The sequence below is a fragment of the Chelonia mydas genome, chromosome 1 (genome assembly GCF_015237465.2).
Source record: "Chelonia mydas isolate rCheMyd1 chromosome 1, rCheMyd1.pri.v2, whole genome shotgun sequence".
Classification (NCBI taxonomy): Eukaryota; Metazoa; Chordata; order Testudines; family Cheloniidae; genus Chelonia; species Chelonia mydas.
The window spans coordinates 299,250,486-299,276,030 of NC_057849.1; the positions used below are offsets into that span (position 1 = coordinate 299,250,486).

The 25,545-nt window shown below is 40.8% G+C and overlaps 1 protein-coding gene across 1 annotated transcript in view; it reads right to left on the minus strand.

The window, feature by feature from the left end:
* Positions 1-4,102: 4,102 nt before the first annotated feature.
* The window catches only part of PPP1R3A (protein phosphatase 1 regulatory subunit 3A), a 47,107-nt gene continuing 25,664 nt past the window's right edge, over positions 4,103-25,545 (minus strand). Inside the window, exons 2-4 of the mRNA XM_007070537.3 lie at positions 11,155-11,213; positions 10,908-11,044; positions 4,103-8,659 (exon numbers count right to left, since the gene is read on the minus strand). Of these exons, the coding sequence (XP_007070599.2) occupies positions 5,681-8,659; positions 10,908-11,044; positions 11,155-11,213 (3,175 nt within the window). The 3' untranslated portion in view covers positions 4,103-5,680. The remainder of the gene's footprint in view (positions 8,660-10,907; positions 11,045-11,154; positions 11,214-25,545) is intronic.

Sequence of the window (25,545 nt, forward strand, 5' to 3'; positions counted from 1 at the left end):
CCAGATCCTGACCCCCGTCCCATGAAACCAAGAGGTGTGTAAGCCACTTACTCCTGTGATTGTTGACTGGCTTCATAGAGGCATAGCAGAGAATGCCAAGCAGCTCCTTAGCCACACAATATAGTAGAGCCTCAGAGGAGGGGTGTGAAACTGAAACTCAGACAAATTAGCTCCCCGCCCTTTTCATTATTCCTCCACAGATCCTGACCCCCTCTGTCTCTCTCACATACAGACCTTCCAGGCCTTGGAAAGCAACCTACAAGGGAAGACAGAAGCTCCTGGATGTGAGGGCTTAATTAACTCCCCCCGCAAAAAAGAAGTGTTTGTGGGTACCGGAGAATGGCTGTGTCTCTCTGCCTTGCCCTGATTACCCTGGGAGTGGGGCCATGTTTGTCCCTTAGCTGAGAAGTTCTCAGTCCCCCATGGCCAGATATAGCAGTGAGGGCCAGAGTATCTTATCCTGATCTTCCTCTGCATTAGGGTACTTCTAGCAGTGCAAAGTTGATGTAGAACCAGCCACAAAAGGATCTCCCCAGAGGAGAGGGAATCTTCAGGTGATACAGAGCCACCATCATAGCTCCCTGTGGCAGGTGCTCCCCAGTAGACCCTGGGAGCCATAATGCCCTCCTGCAGCCATTGACAGTTGGCACAAATTGAAGCAGCCCTCAGACTGCTCTAAGTGATTCGGGGGAACCAAATAACCCAGAATGACTTCAGAAAGCGCACACACACTAATCTACACCATGTTCTCCTTGGTTACAGCTGAGAATTATGGCCTGTGGTTTCATCTCCGTAGTCACAGGCCTGGATAGCCAGCCACTGAACCAAACTCATGGCCACTGGAGGATGGGGGCCTCTCAGGAATTTTGTAGTGTTCTGTGAGTACTGGCTGGGCCAGAGTTGTTGCCAGGTTCCCTGCCTATAGAACATTAAGGTCAGGATGTCCACTGAGAAGATCTGTACAGTAATTCTACTAGCTGGAAACTGATAAAAGTGTTCAGGTGCATTAGTGTCTCTTTTAATTTCAGCTCTTTTAATCTATATACACAACCTTGTCTGAACCATTAAACTGTCATGTAATTAGATAAAGGTGTTCAGAAGTCTTGCAAATGACTATTTTTTGTGGGAAACATTTTCTTGGTACCAATATGCTCCTGCTATCACCCCTCCAGTCTAGCTCTCACACTGCCGCAACACATCACATACCACCAATTCACACACAACCTTCTTCATCAGTTGATTCCATGTCCCTTTTCACCCAGCCCATTCCATCCCCCTCTCAGCTCAGAACTTTTCCAATCCCCACAACTTCCAACCCAACCCCATTCACCAGACACACACATACTCGCTTGTGTCTTAGGCTGAAAATCCCCCATTTCCTATATAAACATCTTCTTTGCTCTGCACTAACTGCCTCAGCTCTGAAACTCCCCCATGCAATACTTCAAAGCTCAGAACACCATCCTGACTCCCCTCCTTCCCTATTGCCACCTTTCACTTCCCCAGCCCCAATACTCCAGGCTCAACAAGCCATTGCTAAGCTTAGAACCCTCCCTTGGCCCTGACATACACCACAACCAAATTCAGAACCTGCTGCCCACCCACCAATGCAGAAGCTCCCCACTTGTTGCTGAGTTTGGAAAAGCAAAGGCAGAGGCAGGAAGGTGCATCTGTAGGCACTCGTAGCTCTACCTCTAGTGATGAACAAAAAGAGCCCCTCAGAAGCCTTTCAGAGTAACAGCTGTGTTAGTCTGTATTCGCAAAAAGAAAAGGAGTACTTGTGGCACCTTAGAGACTAACCAATTTATTTGAGCATAAGCTTTTGTGAGCTACAGCTCACTTCATCGGATGCATACTGTGGAAACTGCAGAAGACATTATATACACACAGAGACCATGAAACAATACCTCCTCCCACCCCACTCTCCTGCTGGTAATAGCTTATCTAAAGTGATCACTCTCCTTACAATGTGTATGATAATCAAGTTGGGCCATTTCCAGCACAAATCCAGGTTTTCTCACCCTCCGCCCCCCCACACACAAACTCACTCTCCTGCTGGTAATAGCCCATCCAAAGTGACCACTCTCTTTACAATGTGTATGATAATCAAGGTGGGCCATTTCCAGCACAAATCCAGGTTTTCTCACCCCCCCCCCTTCAAAAACCACACACACACACTCACTCTCCTGCTGGTAATAGCTCATCCAAAGTGACCACTCTCCCTACAATGTGCATGATAGTCAAGGTGGGCCATTTCCAGCACAAATCCAGGTTTTCTCAACCCCCCCCCCCCCCACACACACAAACTCACTCTCTGCTCTGTCTCTCCCTTCTCTGCTGCCTGTGGTCTGTATGCTGCACAGACAGAAGGCCAACAGTGGCAACCAGCAATACATCAGCCACACAGCACATGTTTGTGACATTATTGGTGGTTTTAAGCCTCACTGTCTTCTAATAACCAGCTGCCCAGACACAAACTTCCTTGAGTCTCTTCAGAATTTTAGTTGAAAGTTACATTTAGACAAGAGGAAAAGCTGAAATGTGAAAACTCATTTATCCGTTAGACGTATAGTTCAGACAGCAGCCATGAGATATTCCCTAATTTGTACCCTTGATATAGTAAAGAAAGACTTTCTTTCAAATTAAATGTGATTTAGTCTCTATGTTAGATCAGTACTGGGCTTCTCATAGTGACAAGCCTGCAAGCTGTATAGAACCATACCATCCATTTTGTTTAGTGTGCAGCAGTGGCTATTATTGGCTAACCAGATTCATGCTGTTAGAACTACTGGACATGTTAAATGTGATTTTTTAAATGCTTAAGCCAATAAACCATTTCTTCATGGAAATAAGTAAAAACACAAAGATGAATATTTTCCCAGTGTTATAAGGGTAGTGTTTTCAGACTACAAAGAAAGGTAAGAGGATTTTTAAAAGGTATATCAAATGTTAAACAAAAAAAAGATAGAATGAATAGCTTTGTTGTTTTAAGCACATAAGTAAAAGTTCAGGCACCTGTGTTCACAGATCAATCTAGAGCTATGTTTTGCAATCATAAGATATGATATGCTGACTAAACATCGTAAATATAGAATACAGAAATCCCATTCCAAATCTGAGAAATGCTAACAGTATTCCACTTGTATTTAGATTAAACTATGCTCACTCTAACATTCAAATATTTACTCTAAATTTCAACTCAGAATATTTGTACATGTTAAAATGGCAAAGTTTGAGATTCCTAACCTACTGGACACAGGGATGAATGGAACTCGGCTATCTGGAGCTAGCTTACCGTGTATATTTACTATATGAAGGGACAGAAAAAAATTATATAATTTAGATGATCTTCAGCTATTTGTTTAAACTACATTATAACACAGAAGAGATTAGAAGGACACTGATTCTTTTTCTTTTGAATGCATATTCATAAAAAATGTATCATACCGGTGTAGCTCAAATACGTACATATTTATTCGGCTCATCTGTAGTTTGCATGTACCTATACTCTCCCATGGGCTTTCCCTAGTTTTGCCTGGCTATTGCTCAAAGACTGATCTAGATGAAGTGCACTGATGTTCTTCCACCCTTAATTCTGGTCCCACCATTTATCCCTCCCTTCCTTTCTGACTGTGACAGGACAGATGAATCAAGACAAGCGAAGAACACCAAACAAAGTTTTGAGTTCAAATAAATGAAAGAAGCCACATGTGACCACTTCATTAAATACAGATGGCTTTCCACACCAAAGTGTCCCTATTCTTCTAGCATGGATCAGCTGCTAGTTCAATCCAACACAGAGCAAGAGAGTCCTCCAGGTCTCATGCCTCTTGCAGTCCCTCAAAATTCAGGGATCACCTTACCTGAGCTAGCCACATTTCCTTTCATGACTGGATTCCCTGGCTGTCCTTCTAATAAGGACTGTGTTACTACAAGTGTCCCTGGCAACTGTTCGAAGCCTCTAGGCACCTACTAACATCACCCAGGTCAGGATTGCAGTGAATAGTAATCCATATATTCAACCACCAGTACATACATCAGCAGTAGGTCATCAACACCGTTCCATACCCCACGGAATGGATCACTTCCATGATGCTCCAAAGGTTCACCCTCCTGGAGAACAGGAAAGTCAAGGTCACTCCTGTAGCAAGGTCTCCTAACATTCTGCTACAAGTAAGTGAGCTTTCAAAAATTTGTTTCAGTGCTTAACTAATGATTGAAACAAGTGATTAACCTGACCGTTATCTAGCTTCAGCCACATTTTGCACTTAAGCCTTTTGTAGCCTCCACAATGGCCCAGGTCTTCAGCTATGCAGAGCTGCGAGGAGACGAACCTATGAGGCTCAAAGCCACTTTTGCCCTTCTTCAAACTATGGGGTCCCAGTAACATTATGCAGCCTCAGGGCTACTCCACCGTATGCTTGGTTGCAATGACTCCCCGCAGGCTTTTCTGAGCTAGAAATTGCTGGAGTGCTGCATGCTCTGGCCACTCCCTTTCCTCTTCTGACATGCTCCTGGCATGCCTGTACACTGGAAAAGAGTGTCTTATAAGCAGTGAACCTCCCAGCACGCCCCCTATGTTCGGAGTCCCCCAGCTACCTTGTTAGGGGCTATTGTGTACCGCCACAGCAGCACAATGGAGCCTTTTTGGAGGCAAGGCTCATGTCCCATGTTTTCCTTCAGGGTTTATTTTACTGTGCTCTAATGAGACCTAGTTAGCTTATAAAAAAAGGCCACAAACCCAATTCTGAACACGCCACACACAATCAAATCATTCACTCTTTTTTTTTTTATTTAATGCTTTGAAGATACGAATGCCTTTCTTAAACAACACTGGTGAAAAACATCATTCAAAAGGTCTATCTGGAATAATTTTGAATTCAATTAAATTCTTCAGCTGTGTTACACAGTCTTCATTTACAAAAAATATATAAATATGATCTGAAGACAACCCATCTATAAATGTTTGTGCAAGTGAATGATAACAGGCTCATAGCTGTATCCTTCAGCTCGGTAGTATGAAAGTAGCTAATATATTCTGCTGAAGTATTACGTATTCAAAGTTACATAATGTTACTGGAGTCTAAGCTTGATATTTTCAGATATGAATATTATTATTGCACTAACTCAAAACAATGAAATAAAAAACTGAAAGAACTATTCAATCTACCAACAAATTTCACCTCTCAAAATGTATTGGTTAATTACAGTAGTAGATCACCATTTGCAAGATCAATATTAAAGTACTGACTTAGCCATAATGCCATTCCCCTGTTATCTACTGTATAAAACCTTAGAAAAACTCAGAAAAAACCATGAAGCTTTACTGCAAGAGAAATTAATGCAAGAAATGGTGTTTTTAAGTACTGCAGAGATATGAAGCATTGCAACCTCCCAGCCTGCTAAGGAGCAACATCTGTACTTAATTTTAACTTGACGTGCTTCAGATCTTATATTCATATAGGTATTTAATGATCCAAACATAATGGTCCTATATAGAATAATTACTTATATGAAGAAGCAAACTTCATATGTATTCCTTTTTGAAAGATGCTTCAAGAGAAAACTCGCTCTGGTTCTAACAATGAATATTTCCTTTTAACAATTAAAATGCTTTAGGGTGGGGGGAAGTAATCAACCTCAAACCTTAAGTACAGTATGTAGACAATTAAACTTAATGTTATTCCTTTTTGACAGACTCCTTGCTTCTTCCTCCCTCCCAGTATAGCCAATACAAGGAAAATAGATAGAGTGCAAAGCAAACCATTAAATCATAGTGGTAGATTGTTACAACAAATACAACAAACAAGAGGAAATAAAAGATTCTGTAACTGATATGCTTTAAAACTAGAGACTCACTAGGTAAATTATGTGCTTCGCTTTTCTGGTCAGAAATATCTGAAGAATCAGAAATGTGCTGGTTTTCGTGCTCTGAGTCATCAGGCCAGTTTAATATTTTTCCCTCAGTTATTAAACCTTCAGATTCAGAGCTTGTCTCTTCTGTTTCTTCAGTAGGCTCACTAATTAAAATCATTGGCCCTAATGACTCCTCTTGTCTGAACTCTGTTTGATGGAAACACTGGCCTATATTCCTTTCTCTTCCATCACTTGAAGTCAACATGTCCGAAGTCTCAAGAACTTCTTTGTGTTCAACCTCAGCAGAGGTGTTTTTATTAATACATGTCATTTCACTTGGTAGGCTGAAAGAATATCCTGACTCAGCAGAAATATTGGCAATGGATTTGAATGCAGGGGCTGTATATGGATGCTCCATATTTTCTACATCCGCAGTAACCACCTCAATAGACTCTTCAGAAGTTGTCGCTGGAGAGCTTTCATAATGACAACTGGGCACAATATTTGTATCAGAGGGTGATGGTTTTGTTTCACCTTTGGCACCTGAATGGGAAAGTGTTCCAAAAATGCTTTCTTCCTTATGAAGTTCTTCAGCTTCATCACTGTACAGACACTGCTCAGGATTCGGGGGAGCTTTCGGTGATTCTTCTGAATATAAATCCTGCTCCAAACCTGCTTTTCCTTCTACAGCAGAAGCCCGTAATGTTTCCTCTACAGGTGGATTATTTCGAGTGTCATGTTCTGCTTTGGAAACTTTTTCCTTGGTATTGCATACAGACATCATGTCTCCTTGCAGTGTTTCACGTACATGTGCATTATAAATATCTAAAACTGATTCCTTTTGAAATTCGGTGTCATATAATACACCCACTGTATTGCGTTGACAAAGAGTATAATGTGAACCATCATTTCTCCCTTCATGTGTATCAAACGCTGTTTCCTTTTCCTCTGTGGGCCTGTCACTTACTGCAGTCTCTTGAGGTAGCTTAGCAATTACTGCTTTTTCACTAGCAGACATTTTTTCTGAAGCACTTTCTGATGTTGTTTTAATTATATAAGCTGTACCTGCTTCTGCTTCCTCTATATTACCATGTTCAGCTACAGAAGACTTTTCACACCTCACTGTTTCTTGGCAGGTAAACAATTCTTCTGTGGGAGTAACATTCAAATACCTTGTCTTATCCCTCATTCCCAACGTGACTTCACCATCTGTTTGCTCTTTAATCTCTTCTGTTCTATTTTTCTCACTCTCTCTTTCTACTGGTTGACTTCCTAAAACACTCCACTTTTGATTTTCACACCTTACCCTACTTTGATCATCTGTAACCATGCTGTCTGATTTCTCAATTTCAAGTTGACAAGGATCTGTCTCCAAAATATTTTTGTTTGTTGGGAAATTATCTTGGCTGTACATTCGATCCTCAAAAAGCTTATGATCATTCTCCTTAGTATCAAGCGTATCCTCTGGGTTCAATGACGCAGTACTTGTAGCTCTTGCTTTGCGAGTTGTCACTGCAAAGTCTGGGTAACCAGCGGGGAAAGTAGTCATTTTACTCTGAGTAGCATCAGGGTATCTACTGTCTGTTTTCCTCAAATCATCACTTAACTCACTGTATTCCTCTTTCCCTGGTTTGCCTTCAACAGAGCTTGTGATTTCTTTTCCTTGACTTCTGTTGACAGAGCTTCCCCTATCTTTTAGCCAAGTAAACTCTTTGAATTCATGACTGTCTTCAGCTCTTCTTTCATCAGCTACATGGGAAATCATCCGGTCTTCTGCTTGTGAAGGCTTGGCTTCATGTTTATTATCTGAAGCTGATGGCAATGTTGTGGTTTTTGTTTCAGAAATATATTTTCCATGAACACTGAAAAGTTTCGGAGCTATGGTGTCAACACTCTCCTGCTCTTTAATTAGTCCTAACTCATCTAACTTGATTTCTTCCTCCTCTTTTCCTATATCAGAGTTATAGTCTTCCTTTGATACTTCTGCCACAACTTCTTTTTCTGTATACGGGCTTTTCGAGGAATCTATTGAGATATCAGAATGTGCAAAAGCATCAGCACATATATCTCCTCTTAAATGTACCTGATCTTTGCTTAAAATCATCTCGCCTTTTTCTTCATGTTTGTCACTGTCTGGCAATACCGAGGCTAGCATTAGGTGAGATGTTTGCAGAATGTGTCGTTCTGGAGCTGGATTAGCATTGTCATCCAGTGCTTCGGTTACGCATGTATTTAATTGCATTGATTCATCATGCTCTGAAGAAATTGTTTCTGGTCTCATTTCACAGGCCTCTTTGTAGATATCAGCATCTTCCCCACTGATGAATAACCTCTCCATCATTTCGCTTCCTGAGGCACTATCTGTTTCACCTTTTGAAATATCTACATGGCTCATTCCTTGTCTGCTTAAGACAGTATCTTTAATATGGATAGTCACATTTTGCATTGTTCCAGGCAAATAATCCTGTGATAAAAGCATTTCACTGGTACCAATGCATTCCAAAGGCTGCTCAGTATTGTTTACAGAGCCTGCAGTAAGTTCCTTTGCTAATGGCTGACTATAATCATATTTTATGGAATACTTTTTGTTATCATGTAATTCTTCTCCTAGCTCTTGTAAAGTATTTTCTGAAGGGGAACTGATAGGCACAGGCTCCCTGAGCAAGTCAGTGCCTGTTTCCATAAGTGTTAGCTTATTCTCCAGTCCTTGGGCTTCATTTGGAAAATTAACTGGCTCTGTTGTGCATAAATTCCTTTCATCTCTGGAAGAAGTACCTCTAGTTCTTGTGAACTGCCGACTTAGCTGAAAAAATAGAATAGAAAAGAATGATCAGAACGAGCTCTATAAAAATATTGAAAATGAATGAGGCAGGCTTTCATTATGGAAAGTTTTGTTTTCTGTTTCAAAGCTTTTATGGAAACATGTTCCGAACAATTTGCAAAATTTGCATTGTATGTATTTTTTAACATATGTAATGAGATTTATAGTGCGTCTGAAAGAAGGACATCAATAGTATTCAGAATGCTGTTTCTTTATTCATGAATTCAGTAAGCTGCAAGTGTATTTTATACAAATGAAACCTAAAGAGAATATTCTCTAAATGGGAGGCTAATTCAGTTAGCTCTGCACATTCAGTTCTAGGGTTGTGAGTTTTTTGTTGGGTTTTTGTTTGTTTGTTTGGGTTGTTTTGTTTTGTTTTGTTTTTAGTGAGAGCATTATACAGTACATCAAAGCCTGGTAACATTCAGTATTGTCCAGTAAAACAAAGACATGTTGCACACTGACAAGTACCGTTAGAATGATCTTTGCTTCATTTCTCTTAGGAACCATTTTGCAGGTGTCAGACCAGAATGTTTTTAAACAATCTGGTAAGGCAGACATTGGAAATGAGATTAGTGAAGAAAAAGGCCAGAAACTAATCATTCTCCTTCCCTAGCTCCCAAATATCATATTGTATTATTCAGCTGTGCCTGCTTGTCATTGCACTCTCTCTTCACTTTAGGATACTCACACGGATAGCTCCATGCTGATCAATTAGAGGATAGCTTCTCAGGCACACCTTGTTACATTTACACTTGCTGTAGATATCCCCATTACAATTTCTCTTATTAATATGTTTTCTGCAAAGCCGCTGCAAACTATTAATAGTAAAACGTCACTCAAAGAAAAGTGAGGGAGCTAATGTCTCTGCAAATTCTGTTTTAATGACCCTCTGCCAACTGGTGCTCAAATGTATTTGAGCTCTTCGGTGATGCCAACTGTCAGGATTTAACAGTGAGATGCCTGTGGTTTTTTTGCTTCTCATAACTGACATTTGCATGATCTCAATAATTATATGCAAATCTTACGATTTCCCCTTCTTCTCACACAAGGCTCATGTTACTTGTCAACTGCACAGCTGTCTTGTGAGCCAATGCCTGTGGGTTTCAAAGATTTGGTTGTATTTCCATCTATTATAGATCTTCATTGTTTAATTCATTAAAGACTGCATAGTACAAATTAACATCTAAATTACAGCTTCCCTCTTCATTTACTGTATGGACAATCTCTGTAATTTATAAACAAACTGTTATATTTGAACCTGCTCATTGTAACAGGGTAAATCAAGAAAAAAGATGTGATTTTTAGGGCCTTTTTAAAAAATATATGTTTTGTTTAAAAAAAAATGGAGATGTTGATTTTTCAGGCAGTAGGAGCTCCCACAATAGGTGACAACTTTGAACTTTCTTAAAGTTAGAGCTAAGAAAATTTCATCCTTAAGTGTGAGGAAATAATTCTCCTCCCTATCAAAAAGACTGAGTGGCACTCCTCTTCCTCTCTGGTCTGATTCAGCATTCACATTTTCACAGACAGTAGCCATTTTAATCGATGATTATGAATCTATGTACCCAAAAGACATAAGCTCAGAACAGACACCGAGAATAATAGATGACTGTATGTGTCTCATTTACTGCCATTTCTTCCTTCATGGTGCAAAATGCAAGCCAAACCATAAAAATCCCCAAATAGATTGAATGTTCACTGAATGTGAAATTTATGATAACAAATTTAATGCTAAATACAGGTCTAGAAAAGTCTACTGTAGTAGTTATATAATTTTTCCTGTTAAAACTATAGACATTGGAATTTTGTTCATGTAGTGTATTACATAGTTAATCTCTGAAACATCTGTAAGGCTCACAGTACCATAAATACAGGAATTTTACCAAACGTTAAGTGTTTATGTTAAGTATATACTCATCACAGAGACTAGGAAGAGAGATCTTTGAAAGGTCACTGTTCTAATTCTTTGAAACGATCACTTAGATCCTCTGATAAGGAAGTAACAGAGAGAAGTCATTAATTTAAGACCACAAGAACTTAATGAAATTTACTGAAATCACCTTCTATTGTTGATTCAGAGGGAGATACAATGAAAATACAGACTATGGTTTTACATTTGTAAATTAGTACATCCGTCAGTTCTGTTAAAAGGGGCTTTTTCACCACCTTTGATGTGTAAATGGATTCATATCATCTAACACTGTGGATATAATTGTATAACACTTACCAGAAACTCTAATTCTTTTTCATTATCTTCCTTATTATCTTCATTGCATTCAACATTTATATCTTTTACATTTTCATGATGCGATTCAATGTCTTTGTCCTTCTCATGTGAATAAACAATTTCGGGGATGTTTGCCACTGAAGAGTTAACAAAAATATACTTTAACATCCATTTGGACTGTTTGTTACATTATCTATTTTAATTAACATGTGCAGTAAGGAAGAACTAATTAAACTAGCTGTTGTACCTGAAGTCCTTGAATTATTCCATATGTCTTCATCAGATATTGCCAATATTTCTTCTTTGCTGTTAAATGCAAAAGAAACTTAATGTGTTATTCTGCAACAATTATTGTTCCAAATCCTTTTAGACCTAAACCTAAAGACAGCTGGTTAATGATGCACAATCTTTTATGTGATTTGAAATTTGGCAGAAATATAACCTTGCTGATCACAATTTTATAAAAGAAATTTTTTTGTAATGATGTGACATTAACCCTTGGTGAGAGAAGGAACTGATGGAGACATTCTAGTGAATGAAATTTACTGAAATCACCTCCTATTGTTGATTCAGAGAGAGATACAATGAAAACACCTGAAGATAAATGCTGAGTGCCCACTTCAATGGGAGTTGATGGCACTTAGGATCAGGCCCTTGCAGGGATGTAATCTCAAAAAAAAAAAAATAGAAAGGACAAATGTAAATTATTATATCAGTTGTGGATTCCATCTCCATGAGACAGAACATTTTTACGTTGGTCTCAGTGAATAAGTTTTGTGAATTGCAAGACCAGTTGTGGTACTGGAAATGGCTTTCTAATATTTTTCAATTAACTTTTTTTCTGTTCCATTTTACTCAAACTTCATTCAGTTGAACTGATATAACATTACTTCTGTCACCAAAAAATTCCTTAATTCAGAAGGAGGATGTTAAAAGAATTTGGACATCTACTGTCATCACCTTTTCACAAAATCCTGCCTTTACTCCTCTGGGAACATAGGAATTAGCATCATAGAAATGTAGGATTGGAAGAGACCTTGATAAGTGATCTAGTCTAGTCCCCTGCACTGCGGGAGGACTAAGTAGCATCCAGACCATCCATGAGAGTTATCTGTGTTTAAAAACCTCCAGTGATGGATATTCCACAGTCTCCCTAGGTAATCTGTTCCAGCGCTTAACTTCCTTTACTGTTAGAAAGTTTTCCCTAATGTCTAACCTAAATCTCCCATTCTGCAGTTTAAACCCATTGCTTCTTGTCCTCAGTGGTTAAGCCCATTACTTCCTGTCCTCAGTGGTTAAGAACAATTTATCACCCTCCTCTTTATAACAACCTTTTATGTACTTGAAGACTGTTATCATGTCTCTCCTCATTCTTCTCTTCTACAAACTAAACAAATCCATTTTTTCTGTCTTTCCTCAGAGATCGTGTTTTCTAGACCTTTAATAATTTTTATTGCTCTCTTCTGGACTTTCTCCAGTTTGTCCACGTCTTTCCTGAAGTGTGGCACCAAGAATGGAACACAATACTCTAGTTGAGACCTAATCAGTGCTGAGTAGAATGGAAGAATTACTTCTCATGTCTTTTCTTACAACACTTCTGCTAATACATCCTGGAATGATGTTCCCTTTTTTTGCAACAGCATTACCTTGTTGACTCATATTTCATCTGTGATCCACTATAATTCCAGATCCTTTTCTGCAGTACTCCTTCCTAGGCAGTCTTTTCCCATTTTGTATGTGTGCAACTGATTATTCCTTCCTAAGTGTAGTACTTTGCATTTGTCCTTATTGAATTTCATCCTATTTACTTCAAACCATTTCTTCAGCTTGTTCAGATCATTTTTAATTTTTTTAATACTATCCTCCAAAGCACTTACAACCCCCCTCTTCCCCTGCAGCTTGATATCATATGCAAGCTTTATAAGTATACTCTCTATGCCATTTTCTAAATAATTTATCAAGATATTAAACTGAACCAGACTCAGGACTGATCGCTGCAGGATCCCACTCAATATGCCCTTCCCTTGACTGTGAACCACTGATAGCTACTCTCTGAGTAATGTTTTCCAACCAGTTGTTCACCCACCTTACAGTAGGTTCATCTAGGCTATATTTTCCATTTGGTTTATGGCAGGGATCGGCAACCTTTGGCACGCAGCCCATCAGGGAAATCCGCTGGCAGGCCGGGATGGTTTGTTTACCTCCAGGTCCGCAGGTTCAGCCAACCGCAGTTCCCACTGGCCGTGGTATGCCATTCCAGGCCAATGGGGGCTGCGGATAGCAGCGCTGGCCGAGGGATGTGCTGGCCGCCAGTTCCTGCAGCCCCCATTGGCCTAGAACAGCAAACAGCAGACAGGGGGAGCTGTGATCGGCCAAACCTGTGGACGCTGCAGGTAAACAAACTGTCCCGGCCCACCAGCGGCTTTCCCTGACCGGCTGTGTGCCAAAGGTTGCCGATCCCTGGTTTATGAGGTCATGTGAGGCAAGTCAAGATGTATCACATCTACTAGTTCCCCCCATTCACAAGGCTTGTTACACTGTCAAAGAAGAATATTAGGTTGGTTTGACATGATTTGTTCTTGACAAATCTATGTTGACTGTTATTTATCACCTTTTTTTCTTTAGGGTGCTTACAAATTGAGTGTTTGATTATTTGCTCCATTGTCTTTCCAGTTACTGAAAGTTCACGATGACTGGTCTATAATTCCCTGGGTTGTCCTGATTCCCCATTTTATAGATAAGTACTATATTTGCCCTTTTCCAGTCCTCCAGGATCTTTTCCATCCTCCACAAGTTCTCAAAGATAATTGCTAATCATTTAGAGATCTTTTCAGTTAGTTCCTTAAGTATTCTAGGATGTATTTTGTCAGGCGTTGCCAACCTGAAGACATCAAATTTGTCTACGTAATTCTTGATTTGCTCTTTCCGTAGCCTCTGGGGTAGCCTCAGAACCTACCCCATTTACACTGATGTTCACTATGTTAGTCATCCAATGACTGGTAACTTTTAGTTTGAAAACTGAAACAAAAAAGGCATTTAACACTTCAGCCATTGCAGTGTTTTCTAGTATTGTCTTTCCACCTGCAGTTTGTTTCCCTCCTCATTGGGTCTACTCTGTCCTTGGTCTTTCTCTTACTTCTCATGTATTTGTAAAATGTTTTCTTCTTACCCTTTATTTCCCTGACTAGTTTAATCTCATTTTGTGCCTTGGCCTTTCTAATTTTGTTCCTACATGCTTGTGTTTGTTTTTTTATATTAATTCTTCATAATTTGACATAGTTTCTACTTTTTTTATGACTCTGAGTTTGAGGAATTGCCAGACTGGCTCAGATCCAAGCAGTGGCGTCGCTAGGTGGGGAGCGAGGGAGCGGCCGCTCCCCCACTGAGCACAAGTGGCACCTTGTGAATGTCTTGGCGCCTTTTAAATTTTCCCCTGTTGAGGGAACAGGGGGAGCGATCCAAAAAAAAGGCGCTTTTACTCTGGGTCTTCGGCAGCACCTCGGCGGCGGGACCTTCACTCGCTCTGGGTCTTCGGCAGCACCTCGGCGGCGGGACCTGCAGTGCCGCCGAAGACACCTGGAGCGAGTGAGGGCCTGCTGCCGGAGCGTCACCGGGTGAGTAAAAGTGCCGCAGTGGGTGGCGCCTTTTTTTGGATTGCTCCCCTGTTCCCTCCACCTGGCTACGTGGCTGGATCCAAGATCCATCTAGTCCACTGCTCTGAAACCTACCCTGTTACTGACAGTCACCAGCACTAGAGGCATCAGAGGAAGGTATAAGAACCCCACAGCAGGTAGATGTGGGGTAATCTGCCTCCCCCTCATTACATCTGATCCTGATCTCTAATCATTAGAAATAGGTTCTAAAGCATGAGGTTTAATATCCCTTTCACAATTTTTTTGTTATAATTAATTATAACTGTGGCTATTCTTAATACCCATACAAATGTCCAATCAGTCTTGAATCCTGTTAAGTTCTTGGCCTCAGCTCATTTAGGGTCAATTCCTGCCACCCTCTCTAACACTGAGATGTGTTATAATCCCATTAAAGTGGAACAGTGTTATAAACCTAGATTCTTAGCACCTTGGGAGAGGGTCCATCTTCTTATTACTTGCTGGTATTGCAGCTAGCACAATGGGTCCTGATTCTAGATTGGAGTTTTGGGGCACTGCTGTAACACAGATAATAAATAATGATGACAATATAACCACAGGATATGGGTCCCCTGTAAAAGGACAATTATGACTACTGTGGTGCTCAAGCAATGGCTGCTTCGTATGCCACTCTGGATTGTACGAAGGATCAAAGCATTTAAGATATTAATAATCTGGAGGCAACCCTGTGAAATAAGGAACTGAATCACAGAGAGTTTAAAGGCCATGCTTTCAGCCATCTCTCTACTGAGCCTCCACTTATGTGTGTGCACAAGTACAGACACACCACCACACTTTGCAGGATGAAACATCTCAAAACACAGTCAAATATTTCTAATACTGTGCCTGCAAATGCTGAAGTGTACAACCACAAACTACATAAATAGTGTTTGTGGAGGGCAAATTCTAATACCTGCATGTGTTCACTGAACCCAAAATAAAAAAAACTTTCAGAGTTTTGTTTTGGGTAATTTTCAGGTGTGTTTCACCCTTTTGTTCTTTTTTTTTTAAATTAGCTAAATTTTAAACAGAATGCCACATTGAAAGAAAAAGTCAAAATGTCATTTCAAAATGATCAAAACAACATGAAACATTTCAAAATGGTTAAAATAAAACACTTTGAGACAAGAAACAGAAATGTTTCATTTTGAAATGGCAGAAACATTTCAACTTTTTCAAAATATGTTTCCTTTTTGGGGGGCCAAAACTGTATGCTGAATTTGACCTAAATCTGCAAGTAGTTTTGGTGCTACAGAAATTTCATTTTTCAGCCAATGTACTGATATCTGTGACAAGCCTGAGAAAACAACCAAGATATTCTGTCTTCTTCTCCTATGCCTTATCCACAAGAACCAATCATACAAATGATATGTTTTTAAAACGTCAATTTTCCTAAGTCAGACAGCTGGGACAAACTGAATTCCGGCATTTCCTAACTTTTGAGTGCTTGACTTGCAACCTTAATGTTGAAGCAATGTTTTGAAGTAGTTGTGTATGTAATTTTCTAGGTTTGAAAACAATCTGAACAAAACAAAAATTCCATTGTGTGAGTATTATGACATGGGTCATCAACTGGGTTTGAAACCAACCTCTTTATATTCACAACACAGACCTCCCCACTCGAGTGAAAAGAACAACCCATAGCAGTAACAGGCTGTTATACTCTTTGTGGCTATAAGGGACCAGAGGGAACATGACACACACTTTGTTTACATATTTAAAAGGACAAAACTACCGATTTTTCCTAACTTTCTTCTGAGAAATGGATGGATTGCTTTTGCTGAAATTTATTTTAAAAATTCAACTTAAGGCAAGAGCAAACATGGAAATCTTCAGACAAAATGGTTAAAGATTGGCCAAGTTATAAGCAGCTGAAAACAGGAGCTTATAATGGAAAGTTTTAGGCAAGATTAACTCTAGGATCACTACCAACTTCAGGCAACATTAACTCTAGGATCACTACCAACTTCACATATAGTATATATTCAAAAAATACTTTAAACTCCCAAGTTATTCACTGAATATATACAAGTTTAAATGATAAATAAGTACATTGGAAAACTAAACTGCTTAAAATCCAAACCCTAGTCCTCCTTCTTTTACATGTGACAACATGATTTGGGGTTCTGTGTTTCTCCTGTGATAATATAAGGACTTCAGTTAATACCTAAAGCATATACATTATTACTTAGTCTGCCATGCCTCCAGCCTTCTTTCAAGTTCATCCTTAAACTATACTTCTTCTAAAAAGCCTACAAACATTAGTAATCTCCAGGGAGAAATGGTAATTAGATGGGAGAAAATGTCTATTACCATCAAGAGATATTAAACGTCACCATTCAGTGTCAGTGCATTTCATTGCATCCATTTCCCCTTCCACTGTTTCTACATTGTTTATCTAGACTTTAAGCCCACCAGGCTATCAGCCAATACTTCATACTCACCTGGAAAGTGCCTAGCTCATTATTGGGGTTATATAAAATATAAATAAAATAATAAATAATTAATGCAGCTCCTGTTTTATGTATTAATGATCTCATTGGTATTGCAGGAGACTCACAGGACTCTACATGCATCTCCCCATGTTTTGGCAGCCACAAAGCCTCTGTTCACTTTCAAAATAGACTCAAAGACTCTAAGGCCAGAAGGGACCATCGTGATCATCTAGTCTGACTCCTGCACATTTCAGGCCACAGACCCTCACCCACCCACTCCTGTAATAGACCCATAACCTCTGACTGAGTTCCTGAAGTCCTCAAATCACAATTTAAAGACTTCAAGTTACAGAACACCCACCATTTACACTAGTTTAAACCTGAACATGACCTGTGTCCCATGATGCAGAGGAAGGCGGAAAAAAATGTAGGGTCTCTGCTAATCTGACGTGGGGGGGGGTGGGATTCCATGCTGATCCCAAATATGGCAGTAAGTTGAACCCTGAGCATTCCGGCAAGACACAACAGCCAGACACCTGGGGAAGAATTATCTGTAGTAACTCAGAGCCTCTTCATCTAGTGTCCCATTACTGGCCATTGAGGATATTTGCTACTAGCAGATGCAGATTGGATAAATGCCATTGTAGGCAGTTTCATCATACCATCCCCTCCATAAACTTAAAAAGCTCAGTCTTTAAGCCAGTTAGGTTTTTTGTGCCCACTATTCCCCTTGGAAAGCTAAACATGTTGATGGTCAGTTTATATCCATTTGTTCTTGTGTCAACATTTGTGCTTAACTTAAATAACTCCTCTCCCCGCCTGGTATTTATTCCTCCAATGTATTTATAGAAAATACTCATATCTCCCTTCAGCCTTCATTTGCTTAGGCTAAATAAGTCAATCTCTTTAAGTCTCCTCTCATAAGGGAGGTTTTCCATTCCTCTGATCATCCTCGTAGCCCTCTGCAAATGCTCCAGTTTGAATTCATCTTTCTTAAACATGGGAGACCAGAACTGCACATGGTATTCCAGATGAGGTCTCACTAGTGCCTTGTATAATGGTACTAACACCTCCCTATCTCAGCTGGAAATATCTTGCCTGATGCATCCTCAGAATGCATTAGCCTTTTTCATGGCCGCATCACACTGGCAGCTCATAACCATCCTGTGATCAACCAATACACCCAGATCTTTCTTCTCCTCTGTCACTTCCAACTGATAAGTCCCCAGTTTATAGCAAAAATTCTTGTTGTTAGTCCCTAAATGCATGACCTTGCACTTTGCACCATTAAATTTAATTCCATTCCTATTACTCCGGTTTTCAAGGTTGTCCAGATCTTCTTGTGTAATATCCCAGTCCTCCTCTGTATTGGTAATACCTCCCAACTTTGTGTCATCTGCAAATTTTATTAGCGCACTCCCACTTTTTTGCCAAGATCAGTAATAAAAATGTTAAATAAGACTAGACTCAAGACTGATCCACTACTAACCTCCCTCCAGACTGACAGTTCACCTTTCAATATGACCCATTGTAGTCTCCCCTTTAACCAGTTCCTTATCTACCTTTCAATTCTCATATTAATCCTCATCTTCTCCAATTTAACTATGTGGAACTGTATTAAATCCCTTACTGAAATCCAGTTAGATTAGATCTACTACATTTCCTTTATCTAAAAAAATCAGTTATCTTCTCAAAGGAGATTAGGTTGGTCTAGCACAATCTATCCTTTTTAAAACCACGTTGTGTTTTATCCCAATTACTGTTTACTCAATGTCCTTAATTACTTTCTCTTTCAAAATTTTTTCTAAGACATTGCATGCAATTGAGGTCAAACCAACAGGCCTATAGTTTCCTATATAACATTTTTTCCCTGTCTTAAAAATAGGTACTATATTAGCAATTCTCCAGTCATAGGGTAAAACCCCCAAGTTTACAGATTCATTAAAAATCTTTGCAATTTGGGCTTGTATTTTCATGTGCCAGTTTATTTAATATTCTTTGATGGAGATTATACAGGTCCCTAATTTAGTCTCATTAAACTGTTTGAGTTAAGTTTGACTTCCACCTCGGATGTGGTAATTTTTACTTCCATATCCTCATTTCCATTAGCCAGGCTGCCACTACCCCTAAGGTCCTCATTACCCTTATTAAAAACTGAGGCAAAATATTTGTTTAGGTATTGGTCCACGCTTAGATTAGCTTTAATCTCCACTCCATCTTCAGTGCTTAGTGGTCCCACTTGTTCTTTCCTGGTTTTCTTCTTATTTACATGGTTATAGAACCTTTTACTGTTGTTTTTAATTTCCTTTGCAAGGTCTAACTCTACATGGCTTTTGGCAGTTCTCTATTTTCCCCTACAGTTTCTGACCTCCAAGAGATAACTTTCCTTTCTGATCCATCCGATCTCCCATTCCTTGTAGGCTTTCTGCTTTCTCTTAACAACCTGTTTGAGATGCTTGCTCATCCAGCTTGGTCTGCAACCCTTCCCTATGATTTTTCCCCTTGCTTGGGATACAGGCTTCAGATAGTTTCTGCAACTTCGACTTAAAGTAATTTCAAGCCTCCTCCAGATTCAGATCCTTGAGTTCTTCGGTCCAGACCACTTCCCTAATTAATTGCCTTAATTTTATAAAGTTTGCCCTTTTGAAATCAAGGACCCTAGTTGCAGATCTATTTTTGTTTATCCTTCCATTTAGTTGAACCAAGATTGTCCTCTACAACCAGTTCTTCTATGAGTTCCTTATTACTCACCAATACCAAATCTAAAAGAGCATCACTTCTTGTAGGTTCAGTGACTATTTGGTATTCCTTTTAATCAACACGTGTTTAGATAATGATATGGAGCCATAAAAGGCCAGGAGAATACCCACATGGAGTTTCCATTCAGATGGGAAGTCTTTGGGGCCACATGGATGGGTAGGTGTCTTGGGGTATGTCTACACTGCATTTTAGAACATGCAGAAGCTAGTGTCAGAGCCCCATGGGATTTCACTACGGTGCTAAAAGCAGCTGAGTAGCTATTTAGGCTTGGGCTCTGAAACCTACCCTCCTCCCCAGGGCTTAAAGCCTGAGCTCCAGCCTGAACATCTACACAGCTGTTTTCAGATCCATAGCCTGAGCCCCACAAGCCTGAGTCAGTAGCCCTGGGCTCTAAGACTTACTGCCACAGGTTTTAAAAAGCAGTGTATCCTTAGCATCCCAACTCCACAGACCTTGGGGATCTATGTGGGTAGGTTGTCTCAGTCATGTGAATGCAGATGCATCCTGTGCTGGGGAGTGTATCCTACACAAGCTCCGAAAGGGTTGATGTGGGCCTGAGACACCAATTAACACACCAGGTGGCCACCTGGACCAAGAGCCAGACTTAACTGAGGATGAAGCCCAGCTGGGGCGGGGCAGGGAGAGAACTACAAACAGAGGAAGTTGAGAGCAGAAGAGATCTGGAACTTCACAGGAGAGTGTCATTAGCCTAACCCTTTATAACAGCATCATAAATGACCTTTCAAAGATGATGAGTGCAGGAACAGGCATCACATTATTTGCTTATGATTCTGCTATATGGACCAAAAGCAGAAAGAATCAATAAGGCACTTCAGAGGAGTACAGAATGAGAAAACAAGTGGGTCTGCAAGTTCCGCATTGACAAAACTAAGGGAATGATGTTCACGACATGGAAGATTAAAAAAAAGTAAAATTATAAATACAGCAGATAAATATAGTGAAAAAGAAACAAACTCGTAGGTGTGATATTTGATAACAAGCTGATCTGGAGGGGCCATATTGAAAATATTATAGATAAGTGAAAAGGAAGAATCAACTTATTTATAAGCAAATATGGAAGCTCCAGGGGAGCAGATAAGAAAATGGTGATAATACTGTTTGGCGGACTAATCAGATCTATTACTGAGTATGGCTGGCAGGCCTTTAGGTCAGGGTAGAAAACAAATCTGAGAAAACTAGACTGTATCCAAGCACAGGCATTGCAGATAGCATGTAGTGCCTTCATTATTATGATTCTGTGTGTGATGCAGTTAGCCACCAGAAAAATGCTTATCACTCTTAGAATGAAGTGCCTAGACTTAACCTTTTGGGCCAGACCACTAGGTAACACTGAAGATGATAAAACTAAACTAATATATGCTGATTGTTGCATATTAAGTGGAAACCAAGTAGGACAGAAACTCAAAATTCCTCATGTAAGTAAGGTAAAGAAGTGGATAAAGGATCTCAGTGAAAAGAAAGGCTTAAAAGAAGCCAAAATCTATAGTTATGGGAAAATACTCTATCACTGGAAAACAAGACAGACATGGAATTATATAATAAACAAAAGCAAAAGAATGATAAATCAATATACCTGTGAGAAGTGGGGACACTATTGCCAAATGTATTCTGACAGCTCCAAAGAGGAAGGAATGGGTAGAGTGGGAACAGCTTTCTGTGTGCCCACATTTGGGGTCAACAAAACCGTAAGACTAACTATCTTTATCTCTGTCTTTACAGCTGAGCTAACAGGGACATTGCTAGCACTAACTTGGCTTTTACATGTGCAGCCAGCTGCCATGGCCGTCCTGTCTGATTCCTTATCAATGTTGCAGGTACTATACAATGGCAAGTCTGACAGCAGAAATGATATACTTAATGAAATATTACTGCTAACAACCGGATTTCCACAATTGGATATGACCATAGCAATAGCATGGATCCCTGCACATGTAGGGATAGCTGGCAACATTTTGGCAGACAAAGAGGCTAAAAATGCTATTAAGCATGAACTTGACCTAGAAGAAAAGGAGTACTAGTGGTACCTTAGAGACTAACCAATAGTTCTCCTTTTCTTTTTGCGAATACAGACTAACATGGCTGCTACTCTGAAAGTTGACCTAGAGATCCCCTTAAGCAAACTGAAATTTAAACACTTAATCAAAAATGAGCTAAGGAAGGAATGGCAAGAACTGTGGGCACATGAAACAAAGGGGGGAAATTTCATGTGGTATGCCCAATAGTTGAAATAATTGATATAATCCAAGGCCCTGAGAGAAAGAGCAAACTGTCTCTATTCGGAATTTTAACAGATCGTTGTAGATTAAATAGTAATCTATTTCTAATAAACAAACATAAGGATGGACTATGTGAAACATGAAAGGTCCAGGAAATGACAGATCATCTCTTATGGATTTGTAAAGACTGTACCAGTGAAAGGAGATACTTATATGGAAAACTCAGATGCCTTAGAGTAACAGGCATCTGAGTTTTCTTTATAACACCTACCCAGAATATAAGAAAAATGGGGCACAATTAAAAATGCAGTTCTTTAAGAATACTGCAAATGGTGACAGGTTATGACTTAACATCTATCTACAAAGTCCAGTGAATGGCAGTCATAGACTCAGAAATTGAGTCTGCTTTGCCACAAAACCCAGGAAAAAGAAGAAGCGGGATGCAGGGAGAAAGTCTGCAGTCACTTTCTGGGATGACAGACAGACATCAAGAGGGACAAGGAGGAAGCCCAGAGGGGACACTAAACCCTGGGATTTTCTCCTGAGTACGGAAGCCTGGGAGGAGTCCAGAAGAGAGGTGAAACAGCCACTGGGTGCAAAGCAGGCTCCAGTGGTACACCCTGGAACAAGGGCATGGTCCAGACTTCCAGGGAGAGAGCTCTGGGAAGTGTTCAGTGGAAGAACAGCAAGAGGAATTTAACAAGCATGAAAGGCCAAGCCCAGGGAAAATGGCTTGAGTTTGTACATTTTGTTTTGTTAAGGGATTCAAGGGGAGGGCCCTGAGAGTCCCAGCCCTGAGAGAAGGGTGAGCCTAGAGAGGTTGCGGGGCAAAATGTTCTGAGAAAGACTGAGTAGGAAGAATCCTAGGGAGGCAGCAGTGAGGAGTTGGATGGGGCAGTCCGTGGCTGCTAGTTATATGGTCTCTGGACTGTAACCCAGTGTAGTGGGAGGACCTAGGTTCCCCTATCTGCTGGTGTGCAAGGCCAGAGAAGGGTACAAAGATGATAGAGAGCCCTGAGAAAAGGATGGGAGGGCCACAGTGCCCAGAGTTGGGACTGAAGACCTGATACAAGATCTTGGGCTTTGGTTTGTGGGACTTTTTGTTATCCAAAAAGGGGTGGACTTAAATAATTTCCTGCCTGGAGGGCTGAGTAGTGGGAAAGGCAGACCACTGGAGAACCAGAGTGACTATTGGCAGGGTGCACCAGATGGGGAGAGCACCACTGTGCCACTCCTAGCCATGAGGAGTCGCTCTAGTGGTGAGTCCTCGCCTCTTCACATATCCACATGGAGGTCCCTCCATAATGCTCAGCTGACATCCTCCTCCCACCCCTTCTCCCATTTCACTTTAACAGCTTGGCTATTTGAAGAGACACACTGCCAATGGCTGACTAACTCCTTCCATGGCTGCTACTCTAAATAGCATTAAATCCTATTTGATTATAGGGTATAACACAACAGAGAGCAGCTGCCCGCTACTCCTCTTCTCCTGCCCCTTGCCTACCCCCAAATTCCATGGAGTTCTGGCAGATGAGCTGTCCTGGGGTCATAGGAAAGATATGAATGATGCTGCAGAATCAGCACTCTCCCACAGACTACAACTTGGTCCCCTCTGCTGGTATAAGAGGAAGGGACAATCTAGCTCTTAAACAGCAAAACACAACTTAGTTTCCAACACAGATACACATTTGGAATGCAAATCTGGGATTTTCAAAGAGTTTCATCCTGATTATCCTTGGGTTTTGAATTTTCAGTGAGAGTACTTAGCACTACCCAAATGGGAAACCCCCTGAATTCTTTGGCAGTATTACAGCCACTATGACAAACAGAAAAGGAGTACTTGTGGCACCTTAGAGACTAACCAATTTATTTGAGCATAAGCTTTCGTGAGCTACAGCTCACTTCATCGGATGCATACTGTGGAAAGTGTAGAAGATCTTATTATATACACACAAAGCATGAAAAAATACCTCCTCCCACCCCACTCTCCTGCTGTTAATGGCTTATCTAAAGTGATCACTCTCCTTACAATGTGTATGATAATTAAGTTGGGCCATTTCCAGCACAAATCCAGGTTTTCTCACCGCCCCGCCCCCCCCGCACACAAACTCACTCTCCTGCTGGTAATAGCTTATCTAAAGTGACCACTCTCCTTACAATGTGTATGATAATCAAGGTGGGCCATTTCCAGCACAAATCCAGGTTCTCCCCCTCCCCCCCCCCCCCACACACACAACCCCACTCTCCTGTTGGTAATAGCTTATCTAAAGTGACCACTCTCCTTACAATGTGTATGATAATCAAGGTGGGCCATTTCCAGCACAAATCCAGGTTATCTCACCCCTCCCCCCCCCCCCACACACAAACTCACTCTCCTGCTGGTAATAGCTTATCCAAAGTGACCACTCTCCTTACATTGTGTATGATAATCAAGGTGGGCCATTTCCAGCACAAATCCAGGGTTTAACAAAAACGTCTGGCAGCTAAACATCTCAAGGGGTATGGGTTTCAGCAAATTCTGCCTTTGTGAGTTCAGCCTTTTTTCCTTCTTAAAATGAATGAAGTACATCTCTAATGAAGTATATCAGGATCTTAAGGCACACCACTGCATACACAAAAGATGGTTATGAGCATATGATTCATCCCAGTGATGAAACTCTTCATTGGCTCTTCTAAAGTTGTGTTGAAAGGATTTTCAGGGGTACACACTCACTTAATTTACAATAAGATTAACAATAACAAAATATGACTATGCAAAATGTTAATGTTCCTGAAGGGAGATGACACCTGACAATATCTGAAAATTTACATGAGTTGCAATACCTGCAGGGAGATTACAGTGCAAAATTCTCTATTCTTTGTTTTTCATCTTGATTTCTGGATCACAGAATAATCCAGTACTTGATTTCTGATCGCTGCTGCCATTTCCCAATATAGTTATATACATAGGCGCCGACTCTGTGGGTGCTCCAGGGCTAGAGCACCCACGGGGAAAAATTAGTGGGTGCTTTGCACCCACTGGCAGCCAAAGTCCCCACTCCGCTCCCCCACCTCACCACCTCCTCCGCCTCCGCCTCCTCCCAGCACACCGCGTCTCCGCTCCTCCCCTGCTCCCAGCTCTTGCCGCCGCCGAACAGCAGTAGCAAGCTCTGGGAGGGAGGGAGGAGGAGCGGGAATGTGGCACGCTCAGGGGAGGAGGCAGGGAAGAGGCGTGGCTGGGGCGGGGATTGGGGGAAGCAGTCGAATAGGGGCAGAGAGGGGGCGGAGTTGAGGCAGGGATTTGGGGGAAGGGGTTGGAATGGGGCAGGAGGGGGCAGGGCAGGGATGGAGTCGGGGCGGGGCTGGGCGCAGAGGTGGGTTGAGCACCCACCGGCACCAGAAGAAGTTGGCGCCTATGATTATGTATATATCTGAATGGATAGTTATGCTTTCTGTGTGTTCTAATGTAACTCCTTTAATACAATCTATTAGAGTTACCTTCAAAGACCACCCAGAAGATTCAGCTACTGCAACATGTGGTTACCTGCCTCATAAATTGTGCAGGTCAATATGAACA